The 12,557-nt window shown below is 36.3% G+C and overlaps 2 protein-coding genes across 4 annotated transcripts; one reads left to right on the forward strand and one right to left on the reverse strand.

The window, feature by feature from the left end:
- Positions 1–722: 722 nt before the first annotated feature.
- LOC119988132 (probable hydroxyacylglutathione hydrolase 2, chloroplastic) lies at positions 723–6,768 on the reverse strand. Of its 3 annotated transcripts, XM_038833067.1 has the most exons (8): positions 6,589–6,767; positions 5,407–5,589; positions 4,973–5,176; positions 3,426–3,549; positions 2,073–2,173; positions 1,497–1,571; positions 1,312–1,410; positions 792–1,211 (listed from the first exon to the last, which is right to left on the reverse strand). In XM_038833067.1, exons 1-8 carry the CDS (start codon positions 6,640–6,642, stop codon positions 1,065–1,067), a joined length of 987 nt encoding a protein of 328 aa, XP_038688995.1. In that variant the 5' UTR covers positions 6,643–6,767; the 3' UTR covers positions 792–1,064. The 3 variants fall into 3 exon arrangements, with proteins under 3 accessions (XP_038688996.1, XP_038688998.1, XP_038688995.1); XM_038833068.1 differs by lacking the exon at positions 1,312–1,410 and having other exon boundaries at positions 723–1,211; XM_038833070.1 differs by lacking the exons at positions 1,312–1,410; positions 1,497–1,571 and having other exon boundaries at positions 723–1,211; positions 6,589–6,768.
- Positions 6,769–7,258: 490 nt separating this feature from the next.
- LOC119987874 (protein FAR1-RELATED SEQUENCE 5-like) lies at positions 7,259–7,828 on the forward strand. The gene has a single exon (XM_038832778.1). It carries the CDS (start codon positions 7,259–7,261, stop codon positions 7,826–7,828), a length of 570 nt encoding a protein of 189 aa, XP_038688706.1.
- Positions 7,829–12,557: the final 4,729 nt, after the last annotated feature.

Genomic DNA, 12,557 nt, shown 5'->3' on the forward strand with positions numbered 1-12,557 from the left:
ATGTGATAAGCAGTCATCAAGAAAATCCCCATATCTTCCACTGTTAGAGAATTAAAGAAAATTTGAAGGTTCTCATAGCATGATTCATGAGGGAGTTGGAACTAGAGAGAGAGTAGACTACTGCTGGGACCAGCTTGTGCTCCACTGCTCCTCCAAATATCATTAGCCCAAGGACATCCCAAGTATTTTACGTATTTTATAAAAGCCATCCCAAGTAGCAAAATAAATTAAAAAGTATTAAATGCAAATTCAATGAACGAAAAAAAAAAGAAATGAAAAGGTGCATCCATCACTATCAACATTTGTGAGGGACCAAAAGTATCATTTACCCTGAAAAGATGCAACTTCTTTAAAGAGATGCAACCTTCCCATCCATCACTATCAACTTCTTTGAAGCTACAGGTAAGACGGAGTTTGGTAAATCTATCCATCACACTATCAACTCACAATCACCACAGCCCAAGTAAGACACAGTAAGGCAACTTAAAAGTAAATGAATTCCTTCCAAATGCACTGAAGTATGGCTATTTGAGGTAACCAAGTATGAAAAAATGGATGAGAATGACAAATAGAAGCACAACCATATTGGTATATCATCCAACAACTCCAACCCCAAAAAGTATTGTAGGAAGAAAAACTTATACTTACCGCTCATCAATTACATGTCTAATCTCCCAAAACTGTTTGTTTCCCAAGAAAAGCATAGTAAACTAGGAGAGAACTCAAGAAGGATGATAATCAAATTTAAATGCAACTCAATGTTTCGTGTCAAAAGAAAAAAATATCACGGCTTTACAAATGTCAGAATACATTAAGTTACTACAGATGTCGGATAAAAGAAAACAGTTCTCTTGCCAAAAGAAATGAACAAGAAGATTTACCACGAAGCATTTGTTATTGACAAAATATAAAGCGATTACTTTGTAACATGGAAAATTAACATGAAACATTTCAAGAACAACTTTGAATTATCTAAAATATATTGACATTGTGAACATTGGCATGTCCAGAATGTGGATGTGCTTGCCTCTCCTCTCCTGTACAACCAAGGTTTCAATAGGGAGTTAAAAACTATCTTTTGCCCGACGAATGGCCCCCAAGGCTTCTGCATCACTTGCCGTTGTGGGAATATCTAAATACTGTCGAATTTCTATACTTGAAGTGCGAAGAAATGGATTACACGCCTTCTCCATCTTCAGAGTAGTTGGAATCTACAACAGCAAAAAGAACATCAGAAATTTTATAGGAAGTATGTATGGTGTGTGTGTTCCTGCATTACTATCAAGGGAAGAGGGCCGTGCTGCAACTTACAGTAGGCAAGCCCTTGTTACGAAGTTGAGCTACATGGGCTGCATAAGACTGAAGTGCTCGGTTATTGGGCTCTACAGACAAAGCAAATTTTGAATTGCTCTGTCGAAATGCAAACCACATAGTTAGTGCATTAACCTTGAAATCAATGGTAGATCATACTTATAGTACAGCGAAGAGGGACTAACCAGTGTATATTCATGACCACAATATATTTTTGTATCATCTGGCAAGGAAATTATTTTTCTGAGGGAAGCAAGCATCTGCGACATTGATAATCAACCATGGGTGCTTCAATATGTCAATATTTCACTACTTGATTAACACACTTCCAACAATACTTCAGGAAGAGAAATTGAACCTAGATAAAGAATTTAATTACACAGCAAAGTGTATCAATAGACGGCAGGAAAGTACCATAAATGATTGAAAATAGACCATAATCTACACAAACTAGACTGTAAAAGGGAGGTTGATTCTTGTTTAGAAAAAAAAAAGATTGCAAAAGAGAGGAGACTCTGCTGTAAAAATTTTTTCTTAAACCTAGAAAGAGGAAAGGAGAAAGTTTAAGAGCCATGAGTTAGCAAGAATAGAAACTCACATCGTCAGAAGGAAGGTCATGTTTCAGGTTTACAAACTTAGGACATGAATCATGTTATTTGTCGAGAATAAAATAAATCAAATTTTTGTTTAGGAAGACAGAGATCATTCAGTCTAAATATTTCACTACTGAGGGAAAGAGATGACTAATATGCTAAACATACCTGTTCAGGGGTTCCTTCAAAAAGCCTTCCACAAGATAAGCTCAACAAAGTGTCCCCTGTGAACATTGACCCCGGCCCAGAAAAGTAGAAGCTAATATGACCTGCCCACGATGGGATCAGGAATTAATGTGGATGTTCAGGGGAATAAAACAACAATCATTTGAAGCCCAAATAGAATGCAATTATGGGCAATTTCCATGAGTTTACTCAGTTTTGGAGAATCAGCAACTTCCCCCGGGTGTCAAATTTCTAATGAGCACAATATAGAACCATAAACCAAAAAGAGAAGCTCACTGTACCCAGTTTACAGCAATCAAACATTTCTACAAACTATGTTGGCTTTAATAGATGTATCTCACTCCCCATAGAAAAAAATCGAATAGGCATCCCATATCCTACATATCAGAGGCCAAGCGCGAAGTAAGCTGATAAAATAGTTGCCAATTATGAAGACATCTAACAAAATAGCTAGGCATAGTAGAAAAATATGTTATGCTAAGGTAATCCCAATAGCCGAGTAAACAAGTGAAACACTACTGTTGACTTTGTGAATAAGGAATGAAGTTGTATGGTTCTGAATATTATATCGGACAAAGCTACTGTGGTCACTGGTCACTCTTTTTTGGAGATAGAGAATGTGGGAAGGGAAATACCAAATTGGTTAGAAGAAAAAAATTACATACACATAGCTCCTACATGTTATTGGCTCCAGAGAATGAGAGAAAAATGAACACAGGCAACCCTAACTTTCAGTAACAACTACGGAACTTTATTAAAACAAAAAATTTATGGGTATATAACAAATATTATTCCAATCACAAGTATTTATCGCTCCCAATAAAAGACTAAGCCACAGTAAAGCCCCACAGGATCTAAAATGCAAAGAATGGTCACAAGCGACACTATGAAGCACCAAGTCTCAGAAGAGTGCTGAGGCAAGACAAACGCTAGCCTTCCCTTATGGAAGAAATCCTCATTCATCCAAAGCCCACAGAGCTTGCTGATAGACAGCAGTGCAAAACACATGGCTGATTGATAAAAATCGTCATTATTTAACAACACTAAGAAGTATGGGTCAACAAGAGACCCATTCACTTGGTACTTTGAACCATTAGCATCTACTGGCCAAAAACACCATGTGATTCAGAGTTCAGGATAAGTGCTGCTCTATAAAATAAAGGCTTACAAAATAAATGAAAAGAAATATGGGGAATAACCACATTCCAACAATATTTAATTTAAGAAAGTAACAGTATGACATTGCAAATCCACTCTCGGAAATAAATGACTCATTTACACGAGATAATCATAAAAAAGAATATATCCTATTGGGCTTAAGCAATGAAACCAAACCTCGAGTGTGACCAGGAGTATCCATTACAAGCACTTCATGACCAGCAAACATCCACTTGTCTCCATCATTTAAAACCATATCAATGCCGGGAATCCTATCCTTGTCGACTCCCGAACCAATAACCTAGAAGCAAGAAAAGAAAAAGAAAAATGCAACATGATTTTGGAGCTTTGTCAGAATAAACCCCTTATCATTAATCTATTCAAAATATGCATTTTCAAATATCTGAATCAGAAATATTCAAATTTGTCTTTGAGAAAACATAATAATCAAATGAGGTCCACAAGTTTCATATGTACATAATAGTCAATCCAACCATTTATAAATTATAGAAAACAGGCAAATAGATGAACAGGTAGATATTTGATGATGTTCCAAAACAAGATGTTATGTGTAAACAAAAAAATTCCAAGGAGCAATACACAATGTCACGAAAAATACATTATTTGTGTCTCTCTCTGGCGTGCTTGTGTGTGAGAGGGAGAATGAGAAAAATCAGCACCAAAACCTTGCAAAACAGCCATAAGAGTGGTCCTTTAGCTATTGTCTACAAATAACGACATTGTTTTCAACTGAGTGCTACATTTTACAAGGATAGTTAAAAAAAAAGATTTCGCTCTAGAATGCAAGTGGAATCAAACTCAAGACCAATACAAACCCGCATTGTCAACACACCACAAAATATCTTTATTACCTCATGACCGGAAAGGGCATTTGACAATATTTAGAATTATTTAGTTTTCATACAAAAATTTATCTCATTTACAAACAGTAAATATTAACTAAAAGTATACACAGCATAATAATATTATCACCTTATTTTTCAAATATATTAACACGAACTATACATTTCATCTCTAAAATAATCTAAATGCAGCACCAAAGTTAACAAACAGTTTTTTTTTTAATATATAACAATGTTCACTTTTGCCATGAAGCAGCGATTCAACAATTTACTATATCGTAGTTTATATCCTAACATCCCCACCCCACCCCCCACCCCCTCCACACAAAAAAAAAAGAAAAGGAAGAGGTTATCTGTATTAATGGAATAGCCATATTTGAGATCACAAAGTGAAAATTCGTTCAAAATTGTCCCTAGGTTTTATTTTTAGATTCGAGTGTATGAAAGCTCAAAACATTATGTAATCTAAAAGCATTTCTACCCCTCTACCTATTTAAATTTTAGAAACTCTTAAAAACTAAAAAAATTATGTCAACAAGGCATCATCATGTCTCAAAAATTTTCAGATTATCACTTTAGAGTTGGTCCACTGGTAGAGTTGCAGGGGTGCAACCTAGAGGTCATACGTACAATTCCTGGAAACAACCTCTCCACATATCACGTGGGGATAAGGTCTGCGTACATTCTTCTAGTCCCCAACCCTGCCCATTGCGGGAGCTATATGCAGGAGAGTTGTTTACCTTTTACGACTTTAGAGTTGGCATAGTCGCTTCAAATATAAATATCCCAAACACAAAACAAGCGAGAGAGAAAGAGAGAATAAGTAACAAAGAAATTCCGTAGAACGCCTAAAAATCATACCTTCGCACCATATCTAGCTTTCAATTCCTCGTTCCCACCAATGTGGTCATGATGATGATGTGTATTCAATATATAGGTCAAATTTCGGTTTTTCCTACTCAAAGCATCTATAACAGGTACAGCCTCAGAAGGATCAACTACTCCTACTGTGCCTGTATCCATATCATGTATAAGATATGCATAGTTGTCCCTGAGACATGGCACCTATAGATGGACACATAAACAAGAGCATACATAAAAATCCAATGGAAATGAAACAATTAAGTTGCACCCTTTTACCAAATCAGTTCACATGTGTACTTTCCAAAAAACAAGCAGTAAGGTCAAAAACAAAAAGAAAGTAGAGATGAACTACCGCTTGTTTCAAAGCACAATTAAGAAGTTAAAAAACAACCAGGACACTACAACTGTCAAAGGAGATTAAAAATGCTCACCAACTCGATTTGCAATGAGGAAGACATGCTCGAAACATTGCAAAATTGAGTAACTCTCAGCGATCGACTAGCTCCACGCAAAGTTTTTAAAGGTGTTGACAACAAGTGCAAAAATCCAAACACAAGCCCTTTTCTGAGGCAAAGTTGTCTCATACCTGGCCTTAAACAAAGCTCACTCCTCACCTGAAATACATGAATAAAAAATTACGCACTTAGGTAAAAAGATTACCAATTGTTGACAACTCTCTTGTACAATGAAAGACAGTAACAAAAGAAATCAGCCAAGGTCAATCAAACAAGTCATGCAATAGAGAACCAAAATATTGTGCGAATGCATAAAGAAAATAAGGTAGTCTGACCTCATGGTAGAGTAAGTAACAAATCAAGATGATCCTTTTAAAAGAAACATTTTTTGAATCGAAAAAAAAGAAGTGCAATGCAACCCTAGAGAAACACTATTTCCCATAAGCCTCCCACTTCAATGAACAAGCGTGAACTTAGCAAAATAAATGTTGCACCATTTTCAAACTTGGATCATCACCTATATAGTCCTGTATAGGTGATTCTTGAATTCCCGTTGATTTTTACATAAACTCACATAGCCAATCCCAAACTGGGATATAGGCTCGGATGATGATGATGACCAATATAGTTCTATATTATTTCTCCTATCTTTAATGTAGATTTTGCAACATACACAGACATCTCTCAATGCATAACATTGGCATCTCTTATCATTAAATGATCACTGTTTCAACATTGTGGGAAATAGAAGAATGTGTAACAATCATTTTTGCATAGATCACATCATAATACAAGTTATTTACTTAATCCCGAACTAAAAGGCCACTGCTTCTCATCAAGAAAGCAATGCAATGCAAGTAAATAGTACTTCAACTACCCTTGAACACCGCAGACTTCAACTAAAAAAATGAAGGAAAAACAAGCCCCCAGGATACCACAAAATTAAATAAATTTTTTCCACTCCATAGTTTTCCCCAAGCGGCTTCCACCAATTACATACAAACAAATCATATCCCAATACGTAATTCATATATATAAGAATTTGAATGAACAAATTAATCATATAAAGGGTTGGGGGGACGTGCGAGTGATGCGACTATGTTAATTTGCACAAAAAGATTAAAAAAGGAAAAAAAAAAGAAAGGAGAGAGACAAAACCCTAGAGCAGGGAATGGAAGCCATGGCAGATGACGCTCTTTTGATCATTTGCATCTCTCTCACCCTTTCGATTGAGAGACAACTCTCTGCATGTAGAGAGAAACTTCGCAGAGACAACAATCAGGAGTGGGAGATAGAGAGTTGGGTGTGCCGTGTGGGCTGGCACTTTGGTGACTCTTGGCATTTCAGTCAGTATAAAACCAAAAGGAAGCACTATTCAAACCCCGCTCGCTATGAGATGGCAGATAATATCAAAGTTGACGATAGATGTGAATTTGAAACCGATATGGTATAATGTTTTAATCTATCAAAATATAAACTCTTTTGTTATGTTAAATGAATATTCGTAAGTTTCTAATAAGATCTAACACAATATCAGGTGTTCAAATCACGGTAATCGTTGATCGATTGGGTTCAACAAACTGGACGCAAATTGGGATATATCATCATCATTTATAGATCAGATATTGGTGGGCTCGGTAAAAAACACAGATTACAATTCAAATGTGATCGCGGTGGCAATTATCAAAGCAAGAAACCCTCACTGAAGCAGACTGGCACCAAAAAACTAGAATGTCCGTTCAAATTGAGAGAGAGGAAAATGAAGCACGAAGATGATTGGATGGTGGAGGTGGTGTGTGCGGAGCATAATCATGATCCAACATCATATATGGAGGGACATCTATACCCCGGTCGGCTTTCTGAAGTTGAAATTCAAATTATGGTTGACATGTCTGCTCAAAATTCCAAATCGCGAGACAAATTGACGGAGTTGAAAAAGCGATATCCAAACAACGTGAGCACCATCAGAACTATATATAATGCACGCAAGAAGCACAAGATCGCTGAGAGATCGGGTCAATCACAAATGCAATCTTTGTTCTCATTCCTCAATGACCATGAATACTTTTTCGATTATCGGGCAAACCATACAACCAATGAGCTTGAAGATTTATTCTTTGCACATCCTGGCTCGCTAGATCGATTGTGTGCATTCCCGAACGTGTTGTTGATGGATGCGACATATCATACCAACAGGTACAGGTTGCCTCTCGTAGAAATTGTTGGTGTTACTTCAACTAGTCAGACTTTTTGCATAGCGTTTGCATATTTAAACTCAGAAAAAGAGGCCAGTTATACATGGGTTTTGGAATGTTTGCGATCCGCAATGCATGGATGCACTAGCCCACGAGTTAGCGTTACAGATAGAGAGTTGGGACTGATGAAAGCGTGTGCTTAGGTATTTCCAGAGGCTTCGAAACTACTTTGTAAATGACACATCTATCAAAGTATTTTAACCAAATGCAAACCATCAATGCAAGACAATAGAGCATGGAATGCATTCTCCCACATGTGGACTACGGTGATCGAGTCTGAAAATGAGAGCACATACATAAGTAATATGGAACGCCTTGAAGTAGTCTTACAGAAGTTCCCGATAGTGATAAAATATCTGAAAGATGTATGGCTGACACCATATAAGAAGACGTTTGTATCCGCCTGGACCGACAGATATCTGCATTTCAGGAACCACATGACTAATAGGGTCGAGAGTCAGTATGCTAAGCTAAAAAGATATTTGAGCTCATCACAGTCAGACTTGGAGAGATCCATGTCATGGATCCATGAGGTTATCTTATCTCAGGATACAGCTATTAAAGCTAGCATTGAGAGAAGTCGAACCATCGTCCAACACCGATTCAATATACAGCACCTTCGGGATTTATGTGATTTTGTTTCAATCGAGGCGTTGAATCTAATGTTGATTGAATTTGAGCGGTTGAAAGATGTTGAACAAATTGCTTACAAATGCGGATGTCACCTTTGTAGGAGCTACGGACTACCGTGTGCTAACGAACAAATCATGTACGTGAGCAAGGGTCATACTGTACCGCTTGATGCCATTGATAGATTTTGGAGAAAGCTTGATCTATTGCCTTGTCTGACGCTTGAGGATGATGACATCGACTGTAGCGCAGATGTACAAATGTTCACAGAACATTTCAAGCAGCAGACAAGACATGTTAAACTCAGTTGGCTAAGGAAATTGAGGGAAATATTCAGACCTGCAACAACTTCTCTCCGTGAACCTGCTGTGAAGACCAACACTAGAGGGCGTCCGTCCACAAAGAAAAAGGTAGCCACCACCACCCGTAACAATCCAACTGCATCTATTATTGATGGGACTGATTTTGTTCAGCCTCAGCCTCGGGAGCCTCACAGACACAGTTCCTCATCCGGACGCCCCGAATCAAAGATTTTTTAGTATGATTTTTTCCAATCTTATGAACCAGAGAGACACAGTTGCTCCTCAATTTACAATACTCAGTCTCTCTCTACACAGGGAAGTTCGACGCTAAGAAAGGAAAACTACTCTTTACGATCTTATATTGATCAGTTTCCAGCTATACTGCATCCTTACATTAGGGATGTACAAGATGTAAAAGCTGATGAAAATTGCGGCTTTCGATCGATAGTTGTGTGTCTTGGTCATGGGGAAGATGAATGGCCCAATGTTCGGTATAACCTGATGGCAGAGTTGGACGCATTTTGGAAACAATATGTTGATATACTTGGCGGTGAAGAGAGGGCATACAATGTTAAACACTCACTGAACTTTTTTCGAGATGATGTTGCAGCACCATTTAAGCACTCGATGACAATGCCAGACATGGGTCTATTGATTGCTTCTGCATACAATGTGATATTGCATGTTCTTCATCATGCAGAGAGTTGGACATATCTACCACTATGTACAACTCCTCCATCACCCTATCAGCGCGTTGCCATCGCTATAGGGCACGTAAATGGTAATCACTACGTCAAAGTTGGTTTGAAAAGGAATTATCCAATGCCTCCCATCACACCTGAATGGGTTCACTGTAGGCATACTTGCGCAGCTGCATGGGCGACTCGGTATGCGGAACGATTAGATGCCTACATGCACTCGTATGGATTCATCAAATCTTCATCCGAAACTTTTATTCATGTGCTTGAATAAATTATTGTCTATGTCTTACAAAATTATGAAATTAATATCAAAAAAATATAATTTCTCTTTTCTTTACACAAAAATTAAAAAGAAAAATAATAATTAACAGTATCATTCATAAACAGTATCATTCATAAACAATATCTTTCATAAAACAGTATCATTCATAAAAAGTATCTTTCATAAAACAGTGTCTTTCATAAACAGTATCTTTCATAAAACAGTATCGTTGTTCGTTTGCAAACTGAAAGAGCGAGATACGAAGGCGATGCTCTGTATTAATCTAGGGTATTCAACAACCAATGACAGGTGGCCCATTCTGATTGGCTTTTGGAAAAATTACTTCACGCTTGAACTCTCAAGTTTTTCTAAAATTTCCATTGTACACCATTATTTATCAAGTATGCAAAAAGATCCCATTGTGAGGGTATAGTGCTGAACTTTTCCAAAAAGTGGGGTATCAAGTGTGAGATATAGCACCCACTGTGGGTGCTCTTAGTATATGTATATGTATATATCTATATATATATGTACGTAATATATATATATATATATATATATATATATATATATATATATATATCTGTGTGTGTGAGATGGGACATGACATATACTTAAAAAAAAGAAAAAAAAGAAAGAAAGAGGGGACATGACATGACAGTCTAGGGGAGGGGGTTTAAAATAGGGGGTTTATTTATCCAAACCCAAAACCAAATCGATTCGGTTAACAGTTTATGAATTTCACGAATAAAATAATTTAAAATTAACAATTATTCTTTTCAAAGAAAAGAAGAAAAATATTGAATTTCTTTTGATTGAAACTCTCATTTGATTCATTTCCACGAGAAATATATTTAATTATGGCAAAAGAGTACTTTTCATCCCTCAACTATTGGTCGGGTTTCATTTTCGTCCCTTAACTTTTTTTTTTCCCTTTTTCGTCCCCCAACTATGGGAAAGTACCATGTTTGTCCCTCGAATAAATCCGGCCATTGAAAAATCCTACGTGGCATCATATTGTTCGTCAGATCAGATTTTTCCCAACTTCAATCTCACTTGAAAGGACGAAAATGATACTTTTCAATAGTTGAGGGACGCAAATGGGAGAAAAAAAAGCTTAGGGACAAAAATGAAACTCGCCCCATAGTTGAGGGACGAAAAGTATCTTTTTGCCATTTAATTATTTATTCTTTGTTTTTGAGTGTTAAAGGTGGTAGTATTTTTTTTGTGAAGTAAAACAAAATAATTGAAGATGCAAAATAGAGTTTTTTTGGTTTCTTTTTCAGTTTTTAATCTCATTACTTTATTGTGTGGGCCCGCCAATAGCACAATAACTAACAACCATGTCTTTATTTAATTACTCTTTATTTTCTTCCCATGATAAACATGATAAAGTGACAACATGTGGGATTTTGTTATTATTGAAAGATTGACCATGTTTCAATTCCGTTATTCAATCTTTAAACATTTCACATCAACAACCTAAAATTGAAATTTATTCAATTTTGATTACTCATGCATAATTTCTCTGTTTCGGTCCGTCAACTCGTATAAGTTTGATGATGTGGCAAGACAACATTGATGATGTGACAAGACGGCGTTGATGATATGACAAACAACATTGACATGGCATAAGTCATGCACATCTCAGTTATCCAATATCCCCTTCACCTCTTCCAAACACGGGGTTCCTCACCACATTTAAACCCCAGTTTAGCGCAACCACTCGATTTGTTCCCTACCAGTTCTCAAACCCCAAGTTCCTCACTAGTTTTATGATCGTTGATTCTTTAGAACCTTTTTGGTAAGTTTTTATTGTGCACGACTTTTTTCGTATGTTTCATTTTGATTTTATGACTTGCTGCTATGAATGCTTTAACTCTTCGATTCTTCTAATTTCCTACTTCTAAATGTTTTGATTCTTCGATTATTGACAATGGAGTTGCTTTTGAATGCCTTTTGTGATTTGGTTCTTTATGACCCAAAACCCTAGTTCCTCTTAACGCTTGTTCTGATTCGATTCTTCACAAACCTTTGTATTTTGGCCTCTTATTATGGTCCAATTTCTGATTCTTGTCCCTTGTTCCATTATTCTATCATGTTAGCACTTTTAGTCTCACTTCATGTATATGAGTTTGATTGTACTTTAGTGCCTCATTCCATATGCTAGGACTAATGTGATCGCTATATAAGTTGTCATTGATTTGATTGTGTTCTTAGTTCTTAAACTAGTCTAGGTGCCATGGATATTTACAAATTAAGAATAGACATAGTATTTTGATGTCATGAATGCTATATAAATTGGGGACTTAGTCTTTGACATACATGAAATAATACATAATTAATAGTTGAAGGCTTTAAGTACAATGAAGATGGTGAAATCGGAACCCTGACACTTCCGTCAACTTGATTTTTCCTATCTCTCTGATTTGTTCTTTGAATTATTTTTAGAAAGTTCCATTAATTCACTCTTTAAATTTTAGAATCTTAAACCACCAATAATTATGTATTTTTATTCAGTGATAGTCGTAGTGAATTTTGAATTTAAGTAGATTAATAATCAATCTTCGTGGGTGCGACACTCATATTTGCAAACTATACTATCATTGATTTGTGCACTTGTGAGTATAAATTGGGTTTGATCATTATAATTTTAGTGATTTAAAAGTCTGCATCAATGAGGGAGAAAGAAATGATGAAGACGGTGTTGATGGATACACAGATGATGATGATCCAAAGTTTAAATTAATCTATGAATCTAATAATGCAGACATGTTGTATGAAACTAATAGTAATGATAATGTTAGGATGCGTATGGGAGGAAATCCAAAGTATAATCTCTAAATTAATGAACAGGAGTTTGTATTTGAACTTGGAATGTGGTTAGAAGCTATGCGGTTGATGGTGAGTACCAAATACAAATTTGTATGGAATGAGAAGCTGAGGTGTCAGGCTAAGTGTGATATTGGATGCCCTT

Source organism: Tripterygium wilfordii, chromosome 21, assembly GCF_013401445.1.
Source record: "Tripterygium wilfordii isolate XIE 37 chromosome 21, ASM1340144v1, whole genome shotgun sequence".
NCBI lineage: Eukaryota > Viridiplantae > Streptophyta > Magnoliopsida > Celastrales > Celastraceae > Tripterygium > Tripterygium wilfordii.

Bases quoted from the DNA above. Each gene is read 5' to 3' on its own strand.
- LOC119988132 (XM_038833067.1), bottom strand. From the start codon at position 6,642: ATGCAAATGATCAAAAGAGCGTCATCTGCCATGGCTTCCATTCCCTGC. The intron at 5,177-5,406 runs GTGAGCATTTTT...GTCCATCTATAG, and splicing joins CCTCATTGCAAATCGAGTTG to GTGCCATGTCTCAGGGACAA. The intron at 1,572-2,072 runs GTATGTTTAGCA...TCAATGTCGCAG, and splicing joins TTGAAGGAACCCCTGAACAG to ATGCTTGCTTCCCTCAGAAA.
- LOC119987874 (XM_038832778.1), top strand. From the start codon at position 7,259: ATGGAGGGACATCTATACCCCGGTCGGCTTTCTGAAGTTGAAATTCAA.